Consider the following 25,573-nt stretch of genomic DNA (forward strand, 5'->3'; position numbering starts at 1 on the left):
AAAGGCCGAATGAATTATTTAGTGATAAGATTGCAACTAATTTAATGAGACAATAAAAGTAGAACCTTAATATCACATTGTTGTATTTTTGATGTGTTAATAATCTGATACATAATAATATAATTCAAAACTACATGTATTTTTTAGTTATTTTATTATCAATATCATTTTTAAAACCAGTTTTAACCAAATATTTTTAAACTACTTTTTATTCTACAACAGTGTGAAACAAAATTTTAATAAAAATACTTATTTTATAAAACCAACCATAAAAATTAATTATTTTAAACTAGTTTTTTTAAACCACAACAACTAAAGCCACACCTGTTTGTTTTTACATTTTAAAAACGGTTTTGAAAAAATTTAAATTTTATTTATTTATTTTAAATTAATATTTTTTATGTATTTTTATATCATTTTGATACGCTAATATTAAAAATAATTTTTTAAAAATAAAAAAAATATTATTTTAATATATTTTTAAATAAATATCATTTAAAAAAACAACACAACCATACATCCAAAATCAATACCAATACGAGCCTAGATTCTGGCCCAAGGGAAAAAGGACCCCGAAGACTCTCTGTCTTGATATGTTGACTGCAATCAATGGAGCGGAAAAGAAAACTTTTTTGGTTTTGTGAAAGGTGTCCTTTAACGTGGATGTATGTGATGACGTAACTATCATCATCATGGTGGCCGGACCAACCACACCTCTCTCCTCTGTACTCTATAACTCAATAAATCTAGTACTTGTCCCTCTTCACAGATTTACTTTTGACGTCCTTCTACACTCACTGCCTTGCCTTTTTCAGTGCCCCTCTCTCTGGCTCCCTCCTCTGCCAAAAACTAAAGAAAAGAAAACCAGCTAGCTGCATCATTAATTCCCACCCTCTTCACCCTCTCTTGTGCTGCTGCTGCTGCTGCTGCTGCTGCTGCTGCTGCTTCTTCTTCTTTGTTTTGTATGTGAAATATTACAAGGCCAATGGGTTGCTTTTATTCTCGAACCATCCACCTTCCCTCCCCCGACGACCTCTCTAAGCTTCACTCAGGTTTCTCTCTCTATCTCTCTCTCTCTCTCTCCCCCCTCTCTCTATCTGGGTTGTTTTCTTTTCTTTCTTTCCGTTTCTGTTTGGTATCTCCAGCATTGTCATTAATGTGTTTTTTTCTTCTTTTTTTATGATTTGTTTTTTCTATTAATTAGCTAGTGTTGCTTGCATTTGCCTTTTTTTCTTCTTCTTTCTTTCTAGTGCATACTTTTAAATTATTGATGGGATTTGGTTGTTGTTTCTTTTTTCTTTGAAGAAAATGGGGATGAGGGTGGTCAAGTCCAACAAGTGCCAGCATTCAAAGAGTATAGTTTGAGCGAGCTAAGAAAGGCCACAAATGGGTTTTGCCCAGATTTTATCGTCTCTGAGAGTGGTGAGAAAGCGCCTAATGTTGTTTATAGGGGTATTCTTGACAACAATCATTTGGTGGCTGTTAAAAGGTTCTCTAAACTGGCATGGCCTGATGCTCAACAGTTTGTGGTGAGTCTCCATTTTCTGTCTGTTGTTGACAAAACGAGAAGAAAGAAAATCAAGTAGCAATAGTAATTTGGAATAAGGAATAGGAATGTGGGTTTAGCTTGTGCCTTTTTTTCTTTTAATTTGAAAATTAAGAGCCTCGTCGGATTTAGATTATGTAATGAAGTAGTTGTTTGGACTAATAAAGAAGCGGAGTAGAAATTCAAATGGGTTATTGACGAGTAAGGGTTTTTTTTTTCTTTTTCTTTTGGAGATGGATGCTCCAGCTGGAGTGTCAAAGGCCCTACATTTTCTTAGAAACCAAACACACTAGTTCTTTTCCAATTCGGTTGAAAATTCTCTTATAGTCTTTTGTTTTTCTTAACATATCCAAAATGCTGTTTATGGTTCCTGGCTAATTCATAATCGAGTATGATTGCGATGGAAATTCCTTGGCTGGTCAGGTGGAAGCGGCAGGGGTGGGGAAGTTGAGGCACAGGAGACTGGTAAATCTGATTGGTTGCTGTAATGAAGGTGATGAAAGATTGTTGGTAGCGGAGTACATGCCCAATGATACCCTTTCCAAGCACCTCTTCCACTGTACTATTCAATGCCCTTTATTTAAGTTTCATTCTAAGAAATGTTTCACGGTTTCTTCTTGCTAAATCATGGTTGTTTTGAGCCTAATGAGAAGGTTCGTTAGTGTTTAATTTAAGAGTATGATCATCTAATAAACTGCCTCATTACTGATTTGTGCGATCATTTAAGAATTTTCTCAATAGGCTCTCCAGTGCCAATGGAGGATAAAACATTTTGGTTGTGATATGTTTTGAACATGCTGTTATATTTGATTTGTGCTTGTATGCCGAAGCTATTGTTTTGAGATTATTCCTTATCCAGAATTTTCAAGATTTACTACTCAAAAGAATCAGAAGTTTTAATATGCCATGAAATGCCCAAATTCCATTACTTTGTACTTCTGTTACCTAAGGGCAAGATTCTGATACTGTATTTGAGAGTGGTAGGCATCCATTACTTACCTACTTTTGTTTTCTTGTTAAGTTCTGTTTTAGACTATGAATATCAGCTTGTATCTGTAAATAAGTGGTTTTTAGTGGGCCTTCCATTATATTGTTGAGAATGCCTTAAGGAATATTGGGAGATATTGTAGTTGCTGCTGATCTATCTGTTGATATATGCTCACGTTTTTATGTATTTGTATTTGATGTTTGTTTTCATTTCTCATCTTAATGGGTGCTTTCTTTTTTCATGTTAATGGCTTTTTGTAATTGTTTTTATTTATTTACAGGGGACAAGCAGCCACTGGCATGGGAAATGCGCGTTAGAGTTGCCCATTACATTGCACAAGCACTTGATTATTGTAATACAGAGAACCGGAAGATCTATCACGATTTGAATGCATACAGAATTCTTTTTGATGAGGTATATATGCAACTCATTACTATGAGTATGGTAACATCATACAATGTGGAATTAATGTGGCTTGTGCCCTGGTCTCTTGATACGACCACTTGTATGTACTGTTTCTTAGATGCTGTTTTCAGAAAAATGGCCCACTCTCTTAATCTTTGTTTGGTTAGATCTAATTTGTGGCTCCTTTCAGGATGGTGACCCATGTTTGTCGAGTTTTGGCCTTATGAAAAATAGTAGAGATGGAAAAAGCTACAGTACAAATTTGGCTTACACTCCACCTGAGTTCTTGCGGACAGGTATATGTGTATTTTACAATATAACCATTTTTGATATTTCAATGAAATTTAATGAGAAGAATTTGCCTAATTCACTAATATCATTGCATGTTCAGGAATTTCTACGTTGTTTATACTTTATCTTGTACACTCAAAGCATTATTTTACAGCAGCTAATTATAAGATAAACAGCATGTGCCTAACCTATTCAAATTTTTGTACTCTAGGTTTTATTTAAAGGCAATTGGTATGTGTATAGAGTTGGATGATGATTTGAAGAATTTATCACAAGATTTCAAATAAACACAATGTATTTTTCTGGCTTTTCACTGTAGCATATATACTATTAATTTCATCATTCGAGAATTTTATATAAGTACGATATGTAGAATTTTATATAAGTACGGTTATGTACTATTCATTTTTTGGTAACTCAAGTTTTTTAGTCAGTTCAGTGTGCAATGGAACATATCAGAAGAGACTGTGTAGATCATATTCATGACTCTGACTAGCTTGTGAGATGGCATATAAATTCAACATTGAGTCTTAATCCATCGCTCAGATTCAAAGATCCCTGGTCTCTGATCATAGGGCAGGAAATTATCATTTGAGAAATGGCTGCAAGAGGCCATGCCAATTTGTGAGAAAATTACTCATGAAAAAAAATTCAATTATTGTATATTTGAAATAATGGAGTAATGGAAAGTAATCAGATTTTCATTTCAAAAATAAGTTTCTTGTGTGAGCGAAGGTACATGTGCAAATACAGCATCTTCTTAGTGGTATTGCACTACGCAATTAATACATGATAGTGACATGACATATTTGACTACAATGGTAGATATGCTTAATTTTATAGAGATTTTTTAGAACCCACGTGCCCTAAACTTGATTGGCGTTGTACTCTGCAGGCAGAGTCATTCCAGAGAGCGTGATCTACAGTTATGGAACTGTTCTATTGGATCTTTTGAGTGGAAAGCACATTCCTCCTAGCCGTGTATGTTGCCTCTCATTGAATAAAAACTTAAGAATGTTGGGATTTACTATACCTTTTTTTCCTGTAATCCATTTGAAATTAGTAAATTAGAGCTGCATATCTAAGGTTGCATGATCACAGGAGTGGAGGTGCCACTGCATGTGCTATAGACTTGCTTATGTATGCAGATTGCTGTACATTCCATGTGGTTCCGGTTTTGCTTGTATACTTCTGTGTGTTTCCTTGCATTTCGTCTCTTTCTATTGATTGTATGGTGCAACTGATAAGCAGATCATCGAGACTATAAGAACATGGTAAATGGTTCCATTCACACTGTGTTCTCATGTACTTCACTTGGTTAATTTTTATATTGTTTAATTAATTTTCTGTTTTTATTTTCTAGCCAAGTTCTGAAAACTGGAGGATCTCTGAGTTTTTGGTTGTTACGATATGTTCTTTATTATTATTATTATTATTATTATTATTATTATTATTATTATTATAAATCTAATTGATATTTGTTGACCATTGGGTGAAAAAATCTCAACATGCATCATGTTCGACAAAATCATATTCAATTCCATTTCCATAATATAAACCTTGCTGAATGGATGGTAACATCTGCAGGCCCTAGACATAATAAGGGGAAAAAATGTTCTGATGTTGATGGATTCATCGTTGGAGGGGCAGTATGCCAGCGATGATGCTACTAATTTGGTGGAACTTGCTTCAAAATGTCTTCAATCTGAGGCTAGGGATCGGCCTGATCCCAAGTTTCTCCTCGCAGCAGTTGCACCACTTCAAAAACAGAAAGAGGTGAAAAAATTGTAATCTTAATTAAAGCTGCAAAAATTCGATGCTTTTATTGTTTTTCAGCTTCTGTTGAGTAATATTCAGCACTGTGTTTTTCTTGTCTACATTTTCTGACTGTTTCATGTGCTGTTTAGGTTGCATCTTACATTCTCATGGGCTTGTCTAAAGATACAGTTACTCTGCCAACCATTCTTTCTCCAATTGGGAAGGCTTGTGCCAGGATGGATCTTACTGCTGTACATGATATTTTGCTTAAAACTGGTTACAAAGATGAAGAGGGCGCAGAAAATGAGGTATGTTGAACTCTATGTTCTCTGGACTTTAATTGCCTGGCTCTGTTAACTAGAAAACATGGTTGTCATCAAATCAGAAGATGTGCTGAACAATGAAAGTGTTAATCCCAAATGACGGGACTATAGATTTAGCTTACAAGACAGATCATGTAATGCTAAAATCAAAATTTGAAGTACCAGAACTTTTTCATTTCTTGTTGATGCCTAACCTTAGCAGCACTAGAAACACTTGGGGCAAGCCATGTTGGTATTGGATACTTTACCACAACAGTTCCATATGTTAAATGTCATTGAATAATGTTAAATTTAAAACCATGTTTGTGAAATTGTGTGGATGGTCTGTGTGGATAAATTAGCAATGGACATGTAACACCATAATTGCTTTTATATCATAATTAGAAAAACAAAATTGTTAAGAAGGAGAGCTAGCTGGAGAAGGATGGCGATGAGAAAAAGGTAAGCATACCAGCAGAACATAGTGAGGAAGCTCTAATCTTTATTATTAATTTATTGGTATGTCCTTACTCTGTTCTTTAAAGAGTTTCTGACTTTTGTTTTCTTTTTTTGGGTAAGAGAAAAATGCATTAATATAGAAAACAATTGCAAAAGTTTGATGGGAGAATCAAGTCTTCCTACCAAGAAAGGATGAAAATGGAATGTCAAAACAATTGCATTAATATCTAAGGAAACTCCCCTAAAACCACCTGAATCATGACACCATAAAGTAGGAAGGAAAACCATTTTTCCCACAACAATTGTCTTAAAGTGTATTGGTTTTTAAAAGTTCATGCATTCCTCTACAACCAGGTATGCCATAGAGCAGCACAAATGACAGAAAACCATGACGAGTGACAATCTTTCGTCCTCCCGAAACCCACAAAATATACTTAAGAATCTCCACCATAAACTAACAATCTACACCATGTATCCTTCCCATGTGAGCAATGTAACAATAATTGACAATCAGACAAATCATTTTGCTGACACAACACAAATACTGGGAGATATGTTGGTCCAGTATGATATCTTGATCCTGTTCTTGCAATGTTCTGAAAAAGTTGACCTTTTGTTCGTAGCTTTCATTTCAAGAATGGACACAGCAAGTGCAAGATATATTGAACACCAAGAAGTTTGGGGATATTGCATTCAGGGACAGTGATTTCAATAATGCAATTGAATATTATTCAAAGGTAGGTGTATTTCTCCCCATGTGTCATAGTTATATATGTTGTCCCAAAGAAAGAAATTCGGAATCCATTGATTAATGTTTTGTTGGCTCTGCATGGGCTATCTTGGAGATGGTGAATCCTTCATTAATAAGCAGACAAATGGACTATTATGTCTATGTGCATATACAGAGAAAAACCAGTGTTAAGATTATTTAGCACAATTTGCAAAGTAACTGATTATTAGCATTTCACAACTTGAACACTGTAATTGGTAGATGATGCTTGTGGTGTTCAAAGTTAATAGGAAAAAAATCCGTACAATAATTTTCATTCCATTGCTTTCTGCATGTCGAAAATTCTGTCATTGCAATTCTTTTGTCTCATATGTGAATGGTTTAATATGATATTTTAGTAAAGCTGATGATCTAATGGTAACGAAGTTATTCTTTCCTCAAATAATTGAAATTCTTCTTGCATGTAATACTGATATAGTGCTCTTCTGTTCAGTGGTGAACTAATAATAACCCACCAGGGCACCAAAATATTAGGTGGTACAGTGTTTTTTTATTTTTAAGACTGTTCGTGAATTATTACAAATAAAATTATCTTGCTCAGATTAAAAAAGCGAAACCTATAGTTATGGTGCCGTGGATAAAGCAGTCTTGTAGTCTGCAGATTGTCTGTCCCTGGTTGATTGTCTAACATATCCTTTCCATGAAACAGTTGGTAAATCTGATGTCAATTCCTTCTGCAACTGTCTTTGCAAGGAGAGCCTTCTCCTGCTTGATGAATGGCCAAGCAGAACTCGCACTGAGGGATGCCATGCAGGCTCAAGTGTGCATACCAGAGTGGCCAACTGCATTCTACTTGCAGGCTCTTGCACTCTCAAAGCTTGGAATGGAAACTGATGCTAAAGACATGCTTAATGATGGGGCAGTCCTCGAAGTGAAGTGGCAGAGTAGATACAAATTTTAGACCTCATGGTTAAAGGTCCCAAGTCTCTGTGATATCTGGTCTATGCTACTGCTATGTAAACAATAACTAGAATAGACAACAAGTAACACTTAGGAGAATGTACTGTGGTATTTGTGTTCGTGAATTCTATCGAATACTGTGTTTTAGCACGCAGTTACTGGTTTTGCACAACACAATCCCATAACATAACGCTTAAACTGTACTGAGTTGATTTATAAAGCATAGGAAGTTGCCAATGGATTTTGTTGGTTCAGTAAAGGGTCATTATGCTCAGAATTTAGCTAGTTTTCTTCCTTGTTGGTTCATAGCCGATATGTCGTGGGCAACGGCCCGCTATAATAAAATAAAGAGACTAAGCTGACACATCAAGCTATTTACATGGAGCTTTTTAAGAAGAAAAAAATGAACAAAGATAAAGAAACAAGCAAGCAATATCAACAACTTAAAACTCGAGCGTTTCCTGAATAAACAGTGTCAAAACTGATTGCCTCTATAAAGTCCTATCAGATGTCCAGACTCAATTTCCCAACCCACCAGCACACACCTGAACAAACACCCAATCCTTAATTGAATACTCATGATGCAGATGGAGTTTATGAGGCAATCACACACAAGATAAGTAAGTAAAAGATCCCACAAAGCATAACTCGCCAGTGCTTTGGTTTCAATGCTACGAGTACAAGTCCCTACTTTTATATTCCATATCGTAATGCATCCATCTCCGGTGCCTCCTCCCGAGGCCAGTCCATTGAATTGATAGGGACACCAAGCAAGTGCTTTGGGCATTGAGTCGACCCAAGAAGTTCAACGAGCTCATTTTTGAAGCTTCCCACATGTATATAAAGCTTTCGTTTCCTCCACTTGCCAGTACACCACCTTCAAATGACCATTTCAAATCACACACTTCTTCGGTGTGTGCTTTTATGCATGAAGTTGGACTCTCTCTTATTGTCAGTGAATTTGCAGATACAAGGAAATAGGAAAGTTATAATCATCTCACTGTGTTGAAAAGTAATAATAAGTAAAAAAAGTAAAAGAAAAGGTGAAGTAGATTAATAGTGCCACGGCTTCCTGATGTTAGAGATTGACCATTCCAAGCAATGGATGCTCTGATGGCCTCCCAAGCTTCCAACCCGTGAGTCGTAAAAATAATGGTTTTAATTACCATAAGAAATTCCAATTCCAGAACAGTTTTCAAATCAAAAGAAAACATAGAAAACTTGCACATTCGGAAGCCTCAGGATCCCAAATTTTCAAATCTGCTAGTATAGTTACTTAGCATTAAACAAGTGAAGAATAAAATAGTTAGACAGTTGAAAGATTAGTTAGTTAGTTGATAAGATTGTATAAATAAGGCATGTGATGGGAATGGAATGTAGGTATGATGAAGTATCTTTTTCCATAAATTTTGTAGAGTACTTTCTTCTCTCTTTTCTTCTGATTCACAATCTCCTTTTCTCACTACATTAATCTCTTTGTTAAGATTGAGTTCTTAACAAACTGGTATCAGAGCCTTGCATCCAAGGCAATTACAACAGTAAAGAAGACCTAAATAAAGATGGTGGAAAACCACAAAGTCAAAGCTTTGAATGAACATGGAAGACAGTTGGATGATAGGATGCAAGTTCTTCATCAAGAATTCCAAGATTCCATATCAGATAACAAGAGGCGGTGGAAAGAGCAAGCTTAGTACTGGAACGATAAACTTAATGCACAAATGGAAACCTTGATGGCTTCTATTCACATATTTATTACTGGAAAGGAAGCAGAGAGGGATGAAAGGAATCAAGTTAACAGTAAAGGAGTGGTTCGTCTACAATAAAATCACAATCAAGAGGAAATTATGGGGATCAATGAAGGCCATAGAGGTGGGTACAATGCAGCCTTATCCGTTATCTAAATTTCATGGAGATAATCCACTCGGATGAATTAGAAAATGTAGGAAATTGCTTCACTTTACTTGGAAGGCAAGGCAAAAATATGGTTTGACCTTCCTAACTGGGAGGGGTCTATATATCTCTTTGTATAAGACTTTACAGCAAAAAAGACGTGGTAGAGGAGTACTTAACAAGTAGGCTAGGGGTATTTGACAGCGCGGTTAAAATATTATTTATATAAAATTTAAATTATTTTTATTTAAAATTATATTTTTAGTGTTTTTAAATTATTTTAATATACTAATATTAAAAATAATTTTTTTAAAAATATATTATTTTTATATATTTTAAGTTTAAAATACAATTTTAGTAGACTTTGAAATAGTATCCAGAGTCCTCAACAATCCCTCCCTGCTTATACAGTTACGCTTGACCCCAATATCTTATAATATTCGGTGGAGAGGGTGGTTTTGTAAAATTGTCGATAATAGAGAGTTTAAAAGGATTTGCTATCTCAGGCCGCAGTCCAGACGGAGGCACATGAGTCGTTAGATCTATAACACCGAAAAAAAGGGGTGAGTTAATATTTCTATTTTTTACCTTTTTTTTTCAAATTAATTTGTTTGTCTACTGATCTTGGTGGTTGCGATTCTCCGTAACTTCTGTTTGTTTCTCGAGAAATAAGGAATGAAAATAAAAAAGGAGAGAAATCAATTTCTTCGACACTCGATCGAGAAAGAAACATAATATTTCTTCACGGTTTCAATTTCAATGACTTGAGAATCGAACTTTGACTTATCTCCCGCAAATAGAAATTTATGTTTTATGAAATTGAAAAGGACTCTTTAGAATTTATGGTTGATTTGGTATCTATTGGTTGTAATTGAAAAGATATGTTTTATGACTTATCTCCCGCAAATAGAAATTTATGTTTTATAATATATTTTTAATTGATTGTAATTGGAATAAATTTCATATTTGACTGGATTCAGTTTGATAACTTTCTTTGAATTGAATGTAAATGTATTTTGCGAGAAGAATGTTCAAGTTGTGTTTACAAAACAACAACAAAAAATATTGAGGAATTGAAAAGGGTGGGAAGAAGATGTATATAGTGGTGGGGATGAGGTGGTGTTGTGAAAACAGAAGGCAAAGAAATTAGGATAGTTTGATGCGCTCCATTTGCAGGATTTTGACTCAAATCTTATTTGTTTTTGTACTGTACATCTTCCCTGCCTTGCTTCTAGCTCCCATCTATGTAACTCTAATTTTGAGTTTTTCTGCTGACTCCTGTCAGACTAGAGGAACAATATTTACCCTTTAATTGTAAATGTAAGGTGCAATGCATGTGAAGTTTGATTTAAATTTAGAAACATAAAAAAAAGAGTTGATTCCTTTTCTTTGTTCTCTCTCTGAGTTTCTTTTCCTTTTGGTTCAATATTTTTGTCCTGTGCTCAAATCTTCAGATTGAACTCTTGGAGAAAAAAGTAGAGACATTTTATGGATAACAAAGCAGCAGCTTGTGAGAAGGTTTCTCAAGAACTGGCCCGTGAGTCACTTATTGGTATATCTTATTGCATACCAGATAAGGTTCCAAATTCAGAAATTGTGCCTCAGGCGGTCAACGTTGAGGAAAAGCTTCCGGTCATGAATGGCGATGGAGCTGAAATGTATAGATCCGAACTGATTTCCATTTCTTATAGCCAGTCTACTGATACTGCAACATCACCAGAGGCATGAAAAAACCATTAGGGTTAGCAAGAACCAAACTTGCTTTGAAACGTTGTTGTAGCATATTTCCCATTTCCTTTTCTATCAGAAGTTGCGTCGTGAAAGGTTAGTTTGTCGTAACTGTTGTGTTGTGGGTTTACAACCAATCACGGGTTGTGCTGTCTGCTTCTGTTGATGTCAATACGAACAAGAATATGCAGAAGAGTTTACGTACAAATTAAAGTACTTGATACGGTGAATATGTGTTTCTATAAAAAAATAGATGGATTTCAGAAACAGTTTGTTGTTGTCACTCGCTTTTTGTGGTTTATATTGCACAGCCGCGGAAGTGTGTTATGTGAAAAATAAATGTACTTTGGTAACAGTGCGTTGTTGTCACTTGCTTCTCGTGGTTTACATTGCACAACCGCTGCTTGACTTTCCTAGGAGTTGTATGAGCCTGCATGTATATTCCTGGAATTTTCTTCTTACTTTAGTAGTTTAGTTCTGCAAATTCTTTTCTTAACATGGATTTGATTATTAGCTTAGCAGAAATATTCACTCCATTCCTGCTCACTATTTTGATGACACTGGTTTTCTTGAGCTTTTTCTCTCATTCTTGGGCAATTACCTGGCAGATTTACTATAAGCTGGCCAGTAAGTAAACAAATTTCATGAGGCTGTCTCTTGCAGAGCAGAGTTGTAGGAAGGGACAGAGTGTGTCATTAACTTTGTATTGTTTGTTTGCCGCTTATATGCTTTCAGGTGCTCCTTGAATCATTGCAGTTTTTCTGCGTGAATTACACTGTCAAGCTGTTAGATATAGATGCTACCCAAGGGTCAGGCCCAGCATCCATGCAGGAAGGCCACATTTCTTTTAGCAACTATTGTGGTAATTTTAATTGCCAATAAAAAGTTCTAACGCGTCGACATCCCTTACTTCTGCTAAATTTCTTTTTTCTACCCTTTGTCTTTTTGTGTCTCAAGGTGGGGGTTCATTTTTACTTCAGTGGTTCTGATAATAGAACTGTTGCGTATCGAATAGTTATTGGAACTTTACTATATTCCTTGGTATCCTTTCGGGTTAGGAAGGTGGAATTCAGGATATGGTGCCTGGTTAGAGAAATCTCCAGTACCGTGTAGGATTTCCACTAGCTTTATCCGTTATGTGTGATTTTGATAGTTGATTGTTGGCCTTGGTGAAGAATTTAGGTTTGATTTGCTGAGATCATTTAGACCCCTCTAGCTTTTTACATCTTCCATGGAAAGAACCCCAAAAATACAGCTATTGAATCTCATTTCAACTGTGATCAATCTCTATTATGTTTTCCAGGTCACTTTGCTGGCTCAATCCAAACATCGCCTTGCACTCGTGATTCTGGTATGCCCTGTGTAGTTAGTAGGGTACAAAGTTCACCTGTCCAGAAGTGTTCAGCTCTTCTTCTCGTTTCTTCTGACTGATCCTGCTGTTGGAATTTTAGGCTTTATCCTTGATGAACCAGCCTGATAACTAATGAATAAGGTTTCCTTCTCTCCTAAAATCCTTGATGAACCAGTCTGATGTTGCTGTGCTCATTCCAGGCGAAGAAGAAGTTGTTAAGGATTCTACAAGCTGTTCTAGATGGAAGGAGGGCGAGAAAGAATGGTAATCTATCAGTCTGAGAGACGCAAAGATACGATTGATATGCTAATAGAAATTGAAGATGAAAAGGGTAAAAATTTTGAGGAGGAGATCATAGAGTTAATCCTTATGTGCTTAATTGTTGACCATGAGTCTTCTGCCCATGCCAATAATGTGGGCAATTGTCCTCCTAGATGAACATCCAGAATATTTCAATCATGCAAAGGTGAGTGAAAATCTCAGTGGTTCTTGAATATATATAGTTATTTAAGCTAAACTTGCACAGTCCCTTACAATTTGGAGATATGTATAGTGATTTTCATTTTCCAATTAACATTTGGTATGCTGTTGAATTACTTGTTCAACTTTTGTTAGTAGAAATTCCTGCTTGCAAATGACTAGAGTTTTTTTGTGCATCCGACTTTGTTATACAAAACTAGGACCCATATCTCATGGGCCTCTCCCTTAAGTTTTGGCAGAACAGGAGGAGATATTAAGAAGAAGATTTATCCGGACCCGAATAAATTCAATCCTTCGAGATGGAATGCAAGGGAGGACACATTTCTTGCTTATTAGATGAATGTGTTCTCATTTTTAATTCAGTCGCATATGTTGTGTGCTAAAAGCATGCAGGACATAGATTCTGTGTAGGAACATAGACCGAAATCTAGCTCTGATATTCCATTTGGAATAGGAAGTAGGCTGTGCCCTGGAGGTGATCTAGACAACCTTGAAATTTCTATCTTCCTTCATTGTTTACTCCTTAACTACAAGTGAGTTCTTTTGCTGTTTCATGCGCTTGCATTTTCTTTTGTATAACAGTTTTATGGTAGGCCCGAATTCCTCTCATTTCTAGCTGGTTTCAGCAAAACCATGCTGGTGGACTCGTGGTCATCTTTCAGCAATCAATCAGAAGTGATTGTATGGTTTCTGATGTCGCTTGTTAAAACTTCACTTGGACCTCGGCTCTCTTCACAGATAAATGAGGCTCGAGATGTTGGTGTTACCTGTAAAATGATACTATAATAGTTAAGTCAATATAGTATTTGAAAGGTTATAAGAAAACTGTAAAGAGAGTAATTACAAGTATATAATTGTGAATGATATTCTTCATCTTTATTTTACCTTATATAATTATTTATATAGTTTATCTCATAAAAAAATATCAGGAATAGCTCATGATAAGTATAGATAAAGTGTAATATGTAAAGCATGATGTCTTCCTCGACATATAGGTAATTGAGATGAATAATAATAAACTAGAGAGACGGAGAAAGAAAAAAGAAGAAAAAGAGAAGGAAAAGACTGAATTGTTCAATCAAACCAAGCCCAAGGTGGGCTAGGTTTAACCATGGTCAAATTGAGCTTAAAAGGTATCAAACTAAGCCCAATGTGGGCTCAATCGGGTTTTGTTTGATGAGGTCAAACCAAACCCCACATCAGGCCAGGTTTAATCATGGTAAAATCAAACTTGAAAGGAGTTAAACAAAGCTTGATATGAGTTCGATCAGGTTTGGTTTGGCTGGGTCAAACCGAGCCTCATATGAGTTCGGTTTTATCATGTCAAACTAAATCCATGTTGGGTTAAGTTTGACTATGGTCAAATTGAGTTCAAAAAAAACCTGAAAGAAGTTAGATCGAGCCCACAAGGCACAAGCTTAGCTAAAACCCGTGCTACATCTTTTTTTTCTAATCCATATCATCAGTTTCCATGATGATGCGCGCAAATCATGAAATCAAAATACAGCCTTCTATTATTCTATACACTAGAATAAAATGCTCCTTTTCTTTTCCGTAGCTACAATGGGCATTTTGATGTGCAGGCTAGGACGATCTAATCCAACATGCAGGTTGAGATTATCCACCTCGTGTCGTGCAAGGCCCATAGACAAATGCCTTGCAAAAAATGAAAAAAAAAATCGTTTGGAAAAGAAAAGTCAATTTTGATATCAATGCATCCTGTGGCTTCAGTCATGCGTTTGGCATTGCTGTTGGAAAGCACTTTTCAAAAAATTTAAATTTTTTTTTTTTTTTTTGCTTTGAAGTAATATGTTTTTGATGTTTTCAAATCATTTTGATGTGCTGATCTCAAAAATAATTTTTAAAAAATAAAAAAATATTGTTGGCATACTTTTCTGAGTGAAAAGCACTTTGAAAAGCAACCACAACCACACTCCCAAACACCCTAAGCCGTCTCGCAATGTTTTGTGTTTTACTAAAAACCCATTCTGCCATTCAAGACATTTCAAATCTGGGATAGGATCCTGGCAGAGGAGGCACTGTGGTTCACCATTTACCTTGGCCCGACTACTTTTATGGTACACCAAGTCCCCTAACCAACAACGTACAATGAGAGTTTCCTGTCCTACTCTATTTGATAAGACTGAGCGATGTTTCTTTAAATTTGAGATTTCTTGGCTCAATGATTAAAAACCAAAACACTTCAGTTTTTTTATTTTATTTTATATCTTCTTCTTCTTCTGATGCTTTTCATTGAGCCAATCCTGCAACTAATTCAAATCCATGGTTTCATCTGTAATTTCTCAATGCTGCACTTGAAATACTGGAAATCATGTAGTGCATTATTGGTAATGAAAATATGCGATTCTGCTGCTGCTTTGTTCCTGGGAGCTGCAAATTAATATTCTGCTGTCTTGACTGGTTTGTTAAGGAGGGTGTTTATGTGGGTAGAGTTTTCCAAAATCCAGAGCTCTGTAGAAGAGTTCCAAGGAAAAATATTGACTGAAGGAGTAGGGATGCGATTCAATGTTGGATGGATGCAACTTGCAGTGCTTCATTGAACCTTAGCTCATATTGGCTGGGATGTTTCTGTTATATGGAATTGTCTTTTTTGTTTAATAGGATATCAGGTAGAAGAATGAAGAATACTCCCACCAATTCTTTTCTCTGATTCTAATATTTGATATTTCATAAAAAAAATATGTGAGCATGACCAAGCATTAATTATCCTCATGCAAATATATATATATCAGAAAATTCGTGAAAAATCCAAGGTAGAACATAACGCAATCAACAAAGAAGCAGAGGAAGTGAGCGAAGAAACGGTTCCCGATTAGAAGAAACATGCAGAATTACAACATAAAAAACAAGAAAATACTGGACAAAGTTGGAAAATATTTTTTGTGATAATTGACAAGAATTCAGAGGACATGAAACCTTTTTACGTTCTTAGAATAGGTTAGTTCAAGACAATAACATTTGCAAAGAGTACTAAAATTCTAATGAGATTCTTCTTCCTCACAGAATTTTGTGTATTCCTTTGGACCAAGTAGGGACTGTAATTCTGATGGGTTGCTTGGCTTCACCTTGATCATCCATCCCTCTTCATATGGACTTTTATTTATCTTCATAACACAAACAGTCAAAGTCAGACGTGCGTATATAGAAAATGTATCTCTCAGCAATTAGAAATGGACTTGTTGTAAAGCTGAAACAATCTGGCTGATTTGATTTTATACTTACCAGTCCAGGAGTTTCACTAAGCTTTGTATTAACCTCAACAATCTCGCCGGAGATTGGAGAATTGATATCACTAGTTGCTTTCACGCTTTCCACTGCTCCAAAGCTCTTCCCTTGGCTGACAGCACCTTCCGGTTCTGGCAAGTCTACGAACACTACTTCTCCCAGATGATCCTGTAAAATGTACCCGGTATTTCCTGTTGTGATATTCCATTGACTTCCCAAACTATGTAACGAATATGTATATCAAATTACAGTCAATTGTGATTTTCCTGAAGAAGAACCAAGTAGTTAATGCCCCTTGGTCTTGCCCTTGAATGGTTTGGTGCTGTGCAATCCTAGACTATCAGCTAGGGTTCAAGCTTTGGTAACAGCAGGAACAGAGCAAACAGCAGTAAAATAAAGTAGACAAGCAGAAAGCAAAGTAACAAGAAATACTAAACTCAGGTGAAGGCAAGAAATACTAAACTATGAGTGAGGAGGGGAGATAAGGAAAAGATGACCTGAGCATGATCTGTAATGCCAATAGTGGCCACCGGCCCTTCATGCTTCACCCACTCATGTGAAGATGCATACTTCAACCCATCTACAACTGCGCAATCCAACAGTGTTCTAACGTTACCCCCCCTACACTACAAAAAAAAAAAGCCTGCAAAACAGGTTTTAAAAGGACAAATGCAAGGAATAAAAAGAGAGTACCAGTAGAGAAGCATCTTGAGAGGGAGTAGGAAGGAGAGAGGTGAGCTGTGGAGGAGGCAACAGAGATTCTCAGTGCATTGGCCGTTGAAGAAGCCCACAACCTCAGTGCCATGTTATCTCTTCTTTGTTTGCTTTGGTTATGCGTGTTTTGGCTGGCAAATAAGAGGCTGTGTCTATATATTTGTCGGAGGTTTTATCCTGGATGAATGGTGGGCAGCACGAGCCTCATCCTCAGACCTATTGTCATCCTTATCATTTGTTTTTGTGATAGAAGAATCTGCCTTGTGATCTAATCAAGTCTTTAGCCCCACACTCGAGGGATTGATTAACTGAGTTCAGAGAAAGTTTTGTGTAATGTGTGGCAATGGCATGGTTCAAATGTTATTTTAACACCCACATAATAATTTATGTGAGGGAGATAGTCTCCGTGAGGAAAAAATAAATAAAATTAGCCTGAGATCTTCTAGGCTTCTCAATTTTATTGGATATGATGTCTTCTTTTTTATCATATTTATAGTTTGATATTCAAATATTCATTGTTCTCTTCTTCTAACAATTTAATTATTTATTAAAAATTAAATTTTATAATTTAATATTTTTATCAAGTTATTTTAGTTCGAGTCGCGGGTATGATATGTTAACTTAGCTAACTCAATTTTTTTTAATTAATTTTTTTCTATTAATCCATCAACAATTGAGTGAGAACAAGACTTTATAATTTATTTTAGTTTATTTTTATAAGGTTATTATGGTCTCATACGTCAAATCGTAGACTTTGTGAGTAACCCAGTTGACTCGGGTTATTTTTTAAATTATTTTTCTTCAATTTTATCTTTCAATTAGACTTTGTAATTTGTTTTGGTTTATTTTCTATGAGATTATCCTAGTCTAATAACTCGGGCCACAAATATAGTCGGTTAAACCGAGTTAACTTAGATTGTTTTTTTAATTGAACTTTTTTAAATTTTTTAATTTAATATTGGGTTGATTGAGAATTAAAATTTATAATATATTTTAATTTACTTTTTATAGAGTTATCTTAGTCTCATAACTCAGGTCCTGAATTTGATAAGTTATTCCGAGTTAACCCGGATCAATTCAATATATTATTATTATAATATTTAAGAAAAATATTATCTTAAATTTTTTTAATTAAATTATATTTTTATATATCGTTGATGTTATTTTGGATCCACAAAGTTAAAGATGTTATATAAAATCAACCCCAAATTCTTTTTCTATAAGAAAACATTTTAGGTTTTTTATACTCCAAGAAAAATTTAATAAAACACTAAAAAATATATAGTTTACCTTTTATCCTATATTTATCTTTTACTTTACCTTGTCACTTTTTAATTTTTATTCGAGAAAGCAAACAGTAGAAAAAACCAGTTTTATATTCTATACATGAAAAAAACAAACATGAATCGAATTGAGGGTCAAAATTAATTCCAAATCAAAACCAAATTGAGATAGACCGATCGATCCGATCAGAGTTTGATGGGAGAGATTAATGAAGAAGACGAAGCAAAGAGCAATCACAGCAACATCGACGATAATGGTAATATGGCTGAAATCACCGTCAAAACTATTGGCCCTTCTCCTCCATCTCGCCTCCTCCTTCCTTCTCCCATCAAAGTGTGTCTCTTTATCTCTTCCTCGCTCTCTTTATGTACATATTTGTATCTTTTGGGTTTTCTTAGAGTTTGTTGTTTTATCCAATTTTGTCTGTTAAATAAAATTTTGATTCTTTATGCTGCTAAATTGGCTTAACCATGGATTACAGAAAGGCCCACTTAATATTTTGCATTTAATTCTTAATTTAATCCTTCCTTGCTTCATATTGTTGTGGTAAATCTCGAAAACCCATTTACTAAGATAGGGTTTCTCGGTCAAATTCTTGATTATAAGTGCATAAATTAGAGCAGCATTGTGGTCCATGGTTATTTATTTTTTTCCTCTCGTTCAATGTTATGGCTTGCCTTCTGAGGATTTATTATTGCACTGCAGTATGAAGTTTGAAAATATTGAATGTCCCTTGAAGTAGAAAAATGTGAGGTTTAGTTTGAATTCATGTAATTCTGTTTCTCATCAAAATGGTCTGCTTGCTTAAAGACCATATGCATAGTAACAAAAGGAAAATATCTAAATTTGAAAAGGATAATAAGATGCTTGTCATTGTGAATTCTTATAATTTTCTTGCATTGTTGTAATAGGTCCGTGATTTGAGGAAGTTGGTTGCTGAAAATAGGCACCTACCAATTGAGAATTTAAGGCTTATCTTGCGCGGGAATGTATTGCATGATAGTAGAGATGAGGATGATATACGGCTTAATAATGGAGGTACATGTCTTTTCTTTAGTGTTCGTATTACCATTCATATGTTGCTTGTTCCTGTTATTGTTGCTGTCCTGTGATAGGATTATGCAGTATATTTTTCTTCTTTGGGGAAATCTCCGGGTCTGATGGAATTTGCTATAATCTCTGATGTATTTTTAAACAGGATAATGAAGTTTTTAAATTCATAACATTATCCGATTATATTGACGTTAAATATCTTTCTTATGTTACTAATGATACTTTAGAAACTAAAAGTGGTTCAAGAAATATCAAAATTAGATAAAATGCAGAAACATTGTCCAATTTCAATCTTTAACCAATTGAAAGAGAGTCTGCTTTAAAGGGCAACAAGATTTTCTATAAAATAGATAATAGGGTTCTCTTGCCATTGTATGATTATAAGGTACTAACTAAAACCCTAACTATGTATTAAAGTGCAAATGTTTTTTTTTTTGCAAAGGTTTTGAAAACTGATAACCTAGTTTAAAATAATGTGGCTGTTGATTTTGATGGAAAAAATTTTGTTCTATATAACAGCTAACACTTATTTGCTGACAGAAATTAATGTAATTGAAAGCTATTACCAGATTCAAGATGCTATCAATTGTATATTTTAGGTTATTACTTTTTGCTCAGCCTAATGTATCAACATAACAAAAATGCTAACTACAAACATAATTATGTGGGCCCATGCTGCGATTTAGTTTTACTGATAATGTTCAGTTCAGCTTCTGCGAAGTTCTCTAATTAAGCTCCATGTTCTTCTTCTAAGATATAGGCATTTTCTGTTTACTTTCTAGATTCCCTGATTGTCGCTGTCAAACCAAAGCCGCCAGCAAAACATCTCCGAGATGGATTTGACGATGATGATGATGATCTGGTATTAATGAATAATTAATTCTACTGAACTGAGTTTTGGCGATTCTTAGAAATACTAATTTCTTATTAGTTAAATTGTTTTTCTTAATTTTCAACTCTCCAGAAGTTTCAGCTGCCACAATCAGCAAGTCGGTGGAAGAGGAGGCTTTATTTCTTTCTGCATGATAAGTTAAAGCTCCCTGGTGAGCATCTAGTAGAAGTACCTTTTGACGTAAAAAAACAACATTCTTCTGATAAAATTCTATTTTATTTCATTGATAGATATCCTTTTGATGGGACTTTTCTCTCTCAGTCTGAAGGCATGGGCTGTTTTTATTTTATGGTTCATTTTGGCACCTGTTGCCCACAGATGGGATCTGGGACCAATATATGTAAGTTGCTTCTCTTTGTGAGTTCTTTTTTTTGCAAATGTGTGGTACCTGTTTTATTTTTCAGCAGCAACTTTGATCTTTCTAAGAAAATGAAGAGGATTTGAACTGGATCTTCTCTGACCTCTTGCTAGCCATTTTGCCTTCTTTTTGCTTGACCTGAGTCGAATGAGAATGAATCCTGCTCAATGTAACCCATTAAAACCTCACATCAAAGTCACCTAAACAATCATTCTGATAATCTGCCATAAGATTTAATGAATAAAATGTTCCATTAATATATTTTTCCCTTCCCCGTGCTGAATTGGTGGGCTGCAATAAATTCAATAAGTTGGCTTGGAAGCTCATTTATGATTTATCGCTGCAATAAAAAGAAAAAAAAAAGTTGGAGTAGATTACATAGGTAGCATTGACTTTACCTGCAAATTGTTTTTGCCAGGTAGACATCACTATTGAATAAATATTTTTCCTTTAAAACCTCAACTTTTAGTAAAGTTTCCAAACCTAATAAAAGCTTACGCAGCAAATGCCCATTAAAAAAAATTATGGTAGCTGATTGCAAATGTGGACTGGTGATGGCATGCTAGTGTTTCTTGAAAAAACAAATTTGCAGAATTTGGACCATATCTATGCTACCAGAATTAAATGTTTGCATGGTTGAACTGGTTACTTGATAACAGCATTTTAAACCCTGTGAAATGCTATCCATAGCATGACCATAACAAGCCTGAAATTTTCTTTGACTCATCTTTAACATATAGAAAGAGCAAAGCAAAATCCAGTTGTCATGCCCTGAGGACCATAGGATGTTATAGAAAGCAGATGGATAACTTTGGTGTGCTGTAGAATCTTCTATATAACCTGCATTTTATTCTGACAAATTACCTATATTCATTTCTCATTAGTATTTCATGTATCCTCATTTCTTGCTGCTACTTAACTTTCAGATAATCGGCACTGGCTTTGTTATCATCCTTCTGAATCTTGGGCGGAGGCAAGCTGGTGATCTCAGGTATAGAGTATAGACTAATAGGAATAGTTAGCTTGTCCAATTCCCCATGTTGTTTTCTAGTGTCCTCTAACTCTGCTGCTTGTCCATCCATGCTTCTATTTCTTGCATCTTTTTAACAATGTGATTCACCCATGTGTGTTTCCGGTCTCATTTATTGGTTTTTAATATTGCAGCGCGTATTCTATCTTCAATGAAGACTTTAGGGAGCTTCCTGGGACCCTTAACGCAGATCGCCTGGATAGAGACATTCGGGCCGGCCAGTTTTGAACCTTAGACGGGTTACATCAGTGCTACTTTCAGGCCATGCATGCTGTAACAATGTATACTCACAACTTTTTGATGTATGTGTATACCATCTGCACAGAGAGTCGCTTGACTTGTACTAACAAATTTCCACCCACATTTTTCCTTCACTATGTTTCTCGCCGTAAGATTTTAAACTGCTTTTTTTTTTTCCCTACTCGTAGAAACTGATGAAAACATCATTTGTCTCATTAAAGCAAATATACCTGTGTGAGATGAATGTGAATGGAACACGTCCAGAATTGGAGGGTTAGATAGAAAATGAAAAGCAATGTAATCCTGGAATTATTGCTCCTTAACTGTGAAGAATTTGGGGATTTTTGTTGCTAGCTTGTTCTGTTGGGCTTAGAAAAGCTGAAATGGAGTTCCAGAATTATTATCCCCCTCCAGAGGAAATGGGAATTGGATTCTTCCCATGTAGGAACTAGGAAATTGTTTTTTTATTTTTTTTGGTATTGTTTATATATGATAAGTATATCCTTTTTATTTTAGTATAGTTTAAATACTTTCTTGCTATAAAATTTTCCTTTCTCAAAACCCTCTTTTATTTAATTTTGTGACTATTAAAATAAATAATCAGAAAGAATTTGAATTATGGAGTAAATAATGTATTTATCCAATGGAAATTATTTTTTCTTATTTGACATGGTCATGACTTTTTTTATTTATCACTAGCATGATTTTTCCAATACAAACTTGAAGCAATTAAAATAGAAGTTTGAAAGAATTCAAATGATTTATATTTAAGAGAAAAGAAAATGTTATTCTTTTGACAAATTTTCCACTTCATGGGCCGGTCCAAGCAAAGCTTAAATTCTCAAAGCTTCTCTTCACTCGGTGATGGTGATTGAAGTGCAAGAAACTAGACAACAAGAAAAAATGATGTGAGGCATTAACTATCCATTACTGCCATCAAAACTTCCTTGAGCACTCTGTCTCCTTTTTCTCTTCAATTTTCTCCCCACAGCTTGGCCTCAGCAACAACTCGTTCTCTATCCAAATCTCTGTTTAACATCTTAGCAGTTATTTTTTAGTGAGTCATCTTTTTCTGTACCTTCCGAGTCCCATCTGCATTCAGATCCTCCTTCCTTGATTATGATGATGCAAGGAGGGAAGGGGATGGGCTGGAATTCTTTTAATATAAATAAAAATTGAGATTGGAATTTTTGTGTAGATTACAAAAATCTCATATCGAAACTAAATTAGTGTTTTGATTCGTGGTGTTTGTGTTATGTTATATTTGATTTGTGGATTGTGTTATATGTAGGGGTGAAGAAAAAATTGAAGAGCTGGATTATTGCAAGATTTATGAGGTTTTTTTGGTCTATTGCTTAAAAACAATAATTTGATTTTGATTTTGGTTTAGAATCTTTGTTCATCAAGAGAAAAAGAATGGAATTATATATGAACATGGAGAAATCTGTTTAAAAAGAGAAATTCTATATTTTTTATATATTATAATATGGATAATTTGATCATTTTATTAAATTCAAAAATTTATGTCAATACATTATGTAAATTGTGATTTTTTAAACTCTAACATCTAAATATAACACAGAATAAACTATAAGATGCTAGGATTAATTTTTTCTAAGTAACTTGAAATGTGATGATGTCCCAAAATATCCAAGCAACTTAGGAGCAAGGGTCATATGTTGGATAGTCGGTTAATTTCTTGATTCTAGCATTATGATCCATTCTTCCTGACCAATGTAACTGGTAGCCTATACCTGGTGCTTAATAAGTCAAGGTGACCGCTAACTGATATCAGCCAAAGATCCTTTTTGGTAGTTTTGAGGACTCTATGATGCTTAAATAAATATATTTTTAGAGAAAAAAAATACAATAATATTTCACAGAGAAAAACTCTGAAAAATATATATGTTAAAAATATTGAAAATAAAGAGATTGTGACCCTGATACCTCAAGGATTAACGAGGTATTTATAGCTTATAAGTTTTTTTTTTATGAAGAGGAGAGGATGGAGTGTTATTTTATCCTTGTAGCATTTAATGAGAGATAAATATTTTATATATGAAGGATAAATATCATTTATATATCATTAATATCGATGAAAATATAATAGCTCTTTAAAAAGCTTTTATGCACCTAATAATGTTGAAAGATAAACATTTTTTATCTTCATATTTTATGTTAAGAATTAAAAAAAATGGAGTTTTGTTATTCAATAATAAACCTAAAAAAAATATCATTTCTATATCATTGATCTTTTAAGAGAGCGTTTGGAAACGCGGGCTAACCCGAGTTTCTAAAAAATTCAATCTTTTTTTATGTTTTGGATCGTTTTGATGTGCTGATCTTAAAAAAAAAATTAAAAAAAAAATTATTTTAATACATTTCGGCATAAAAAGCATTTTAAAAAATAACCATAACCACACTCTCAAACATACTCTAAGTCTTGGCAAGTAGCTTTTGCTAAATCTTTTAGAAATTTTCCTCTTTTAGGGAGATTATTGCAAGGCTTCTGCAACACTACTAATGTTCGCTTAAAACCTTTCCTGCGATGCTTTCTTTTCCCAGCTAATCAATAAACTGGGTTGTCGTTGGAGGGCAAATTAATATTTGTATTATACTAATATTAAGGAGTGTCTATATATATATATATTATTGAATTTTTTTTATAAAAAAAATTGATTGCAAAGAGAAGTTGATTCTTGATTGTGGATATTAATTTCTCTATTTCTAATTCATTTAAGAAAGAAATAAAAATGAAAATTATTTCATTTGCAAGAAAAAAAGAGAGAAAGGGCCAATATTCGGTATAGGAAATGCCATGGGACCTGCGAGATCAATAGGTCCAATAACAAGCTGGGTCAGTATTTATTTCTCTCCTCTCTAATCCTCGAGCCCAGAAATGACTCAGCATCTCCTTATAAACTCTGTTCTTCTTCTTTCTTTCTTTTTTTTTTCCTGATAAATAACTATATAAACCTTCAATAACTTTAAAGTTTATAGCACTCAAAGTGATGATTTTTAAAAAACAAATTCAAAACCTGATGAGTTAAGGTATACCTCTTGATTTTTTTCTTTTTAGGGGTTACATAAGCTTATCAATGATAAGCCATCGCTTGCATTATTAGGAAGCGACACATGCATTTTGAATTTTTCCATCCAAACAATGGAACCAGAGCAGTTGTCCCGGTGGCCACCACAAATGAGATGGAGACATATCTCCGGGAGGGCCTGCAAATTAATTTAGGCATACGGCAGAGGGTATTGGTAACTATCCAACCCATGGAGTCTGGTACTTATCAACATAAATGCCAAACCCTCCTGATTCACGAAATGGCACAAAGATTTTCTTTTTTCCCAGCTTGAAATAGTCATATGCTAGGTTGTCATTTTAACATCAATTTTGCGTTGCTGAGACAAGGTTTTCATGGCCTTCACGCAAGCCTATACATGAGAGATTACTTGCTATTGCAATCCAAAGTTCGAATTCAAGCACCTAATAATGATAATAATGAGCTTAGATTCACAGTTCTGGGACACTTACAGAAAGGAAAGTGTTGTCACAAAGTTCAAACCATTTTCAACAGAGTCTACATTTTGAGGTGGAGAAGAAAAGGCATGCAAGTCCTTCTCACATATCAACTCAATCATCAAATCCTTTTCAGCTGAGGCTCTTACAGCACATTTCCTCTTGTTCGTTCTCTCTTTTTCAAACTCATACTTCAAATTTACGTCAACGCTAAATTCTCTTCACTGTGTGTGTCAGTTGAAAGGCAGAGAGAGAGAGAGAGAGATTATGAAAGTGGCCGATCGGCTTTAACCAAATCTGGAAGAAGAAAGAGCACAAGTCCTTGTCGATTTTTCCATTAAT

The 25,573-nt window shown here is 34.7% G+C and overlaps 3 protein-coding genes and 1 long non-coding RNA gene across 14 annotated transcripts; 3 read left to right on the forward strand and 1 right to left on the reverse strand.

Moving 5' to 3' along the window:
• The first annotated feature begins 638 nt into the window (after positions 1-638).
• LOC18096942 (serine/threonine-protein kinase BSK2) lies at positions 639-7,676 on the forward strand. Its single transcript, XM_024596819.2, has 10 exons — positions 639-1,052; positions 1,306-1,529; positions 1,970-2,105; positions 2,815-2,948; positions 3,130-3,235; positions 4,126-4,211; positions 4,818-5,006; positions 5,138-5,296; positions 6,373-6,486; positions 7,189-7,676. Exons 1-10 carry the CDS (start codon positions 986-988, stop codon positions 7,438-7,440), a joined length of 1,467 nt encoding a protein of 488 aa, XP_024452587.1. The 5' UTR covers positions 639-985; the 3' UTR covers positions 7,441-7,676.
• A 2,015-nt stretch (positions 7,677-9,691) lies between these two features.
• On the forward strand, positions 9,692-13,789 carry LOC18096945 (uncharacterized). 10 transcript variants are annotated; one of them, XR_002981103.2, is made up of 4 exons: positions 9,702-9,892; positions 10,784-11,919; positions 12,361-12,408; positions 12,509-13,789. It is a non-coding gene; the product is annotated as an uncharacterized LOC18096945 (long non-coding RNA). The 10 variants fall into 10 exon arrangements; XR_008058861.1 differs by having other exon boundaries at positions 9,705-9,892; positions 10,784-11,684; positions 11,793-11,919; positions 12,361-13,789; XR_002981106.2 differs by having other exon boundaries at positions 9,692-9,892; positions 10,784-13,421; positions 13,515-13,789.
• Positions 13,790-15,699: 1,910 nt separating this feature from the next.
• LOC18096946 (glycine cleavage system H protein 3, mitochondrial) lies at positions 15,700-17,035 on the reverse strand. Its single transcript, XM_006385563.3, has 4 exons — positions 16,828-17,035; positions 16,632-16,720; positions 16,132-16,302; positions 15,700-16,013 (listed from the first exon to the last, which is right to left on the reverse strand). The coding sequence occupies exons 1-4, from the start codon at positions 16,937-16,939 to the stop codon at positions 15,888-15,890; spliced, it is 498 nt and encodes a 165-aa protein (XP_006385625.1). The 5' UTR covers positions 16,940-17,035; the 3' UTR covers positions 15,700-15,887.
• Positions 17,036-18,186: 1,151 nt separating this feature from the next.
• LOC18096947 (uncharacterized) lies at positions 18,187-22,058 on the forward strand. Of its 2 annotated transcripts, none has more exons than XM_006385564.3 (7): positions 18,187-18,465; positions 19,044-19,170; positions 19,968-20,047; positions 20,150-20,228; positions 20,308-20,417; positions 21,362-21,426; positions 21,600-22,058. In XM_006385564.3, the coding sequence occupies exons 1-7, from the start codon at positions 18,328-18,330 to the stop codon at positions 21,691-21,693; spliced, it is 693 nt and encodes a 230-aa protein (XP_006385626.1). In that variant the 5' UTR covers positions 18,187-18,327; the 3' UTR covers positions 21,694-22,058. The 2 variants fall into 2 exon arrangements, with proteins under 2 accessions (XP_006385626.1, XP_024452637.1); XM_024596869.2 differs by having other exon boundaries at positions 18,201-18,388.
• Positions 22,059-25,573: the final 3,515 nt, after the last annotated feature.

Source organism: Populus trichocarpa, chromosome 3 (genome assembly GCF_000002775.5).
Source record: "Populus trichocarpa isolate Nisqually-1 chromosome 3, P.trichocarpa_v4.1, whole genome shotgun sequence".
NCBI lineage: Eukaryota > Viridiplantae > Streptophyta > Magnoliopsida > Malpighiales > Salicaceae > Populus > Populus trichocarpa.

Excerpts from the sequence above, each read along its gene's own strand:
- LOC18096947 (XM_006385564.3), top strand. The coding sequence starts at position 18,328 with ATGGGAGAGATTAATGAAGAAGACGAAGCAAAGAGCAATCACAGCAAC. Across the intron at positions 19,171-19,967 it reads TATACGGCTTAATAATGGAG|ATTCCCTGATTGTCGCTGTC; the intron begins GTACATGTCTTT and ends TTTACTTTCTAG. Across the intron at positions 20,229-20,307 it reads TGATAAGTTAAAGCTCCCTG|ATATCCTTTTGATGGGACTT; the intron begins GTGAGCATCTAG and ends TTTCATTGATAG.
- LOC18096946 (XM_006385563.3), bottom strand. The coding sequence starts at position 16,939 with ATGGCACTGAGGTTGTGGGCTTCTTCAACGGCCAATGCACTGAGAATC. Across the intron at positions 16,303-16,631 it reads GCATTACAGATCATGCTCAG|GATCATCTGGGAGAAGTAGT; the intron begins GTCATCTTTTCC and ends TACATTTTACAG. Across the intron at positions 16,014-16,131 it reads TTAGTGAAACTCCTGGACTG|ATAAATAAAAGTCCATATGA; the intron begins GTAAGTATAAAA and ends TGTGTTATGAAG.
- LOC18096942 (XM_024596819.2), top strand. The coding sequence starts at position 986 with ATGGGTTGCTTTTATTCTCGAACCATCCACCTTCCCTCCCCCGACGAC. Across the intron at positions 2,949-3,129 it reads ACAGAATTCTTTTTGATGAG|GATGGTGACCCATGTTTGTC; the intron begins GTATATATGCAA and ends GGCTCCTTTCAG. Across the intron at positions 3,236-4,125 it reads ACCTGAGTTCTTGCGGACAG|GCAGAGTCATTCCAGAGAGC; the intron begins GTATATGTGTAT and ends TGTACTCTGCAG.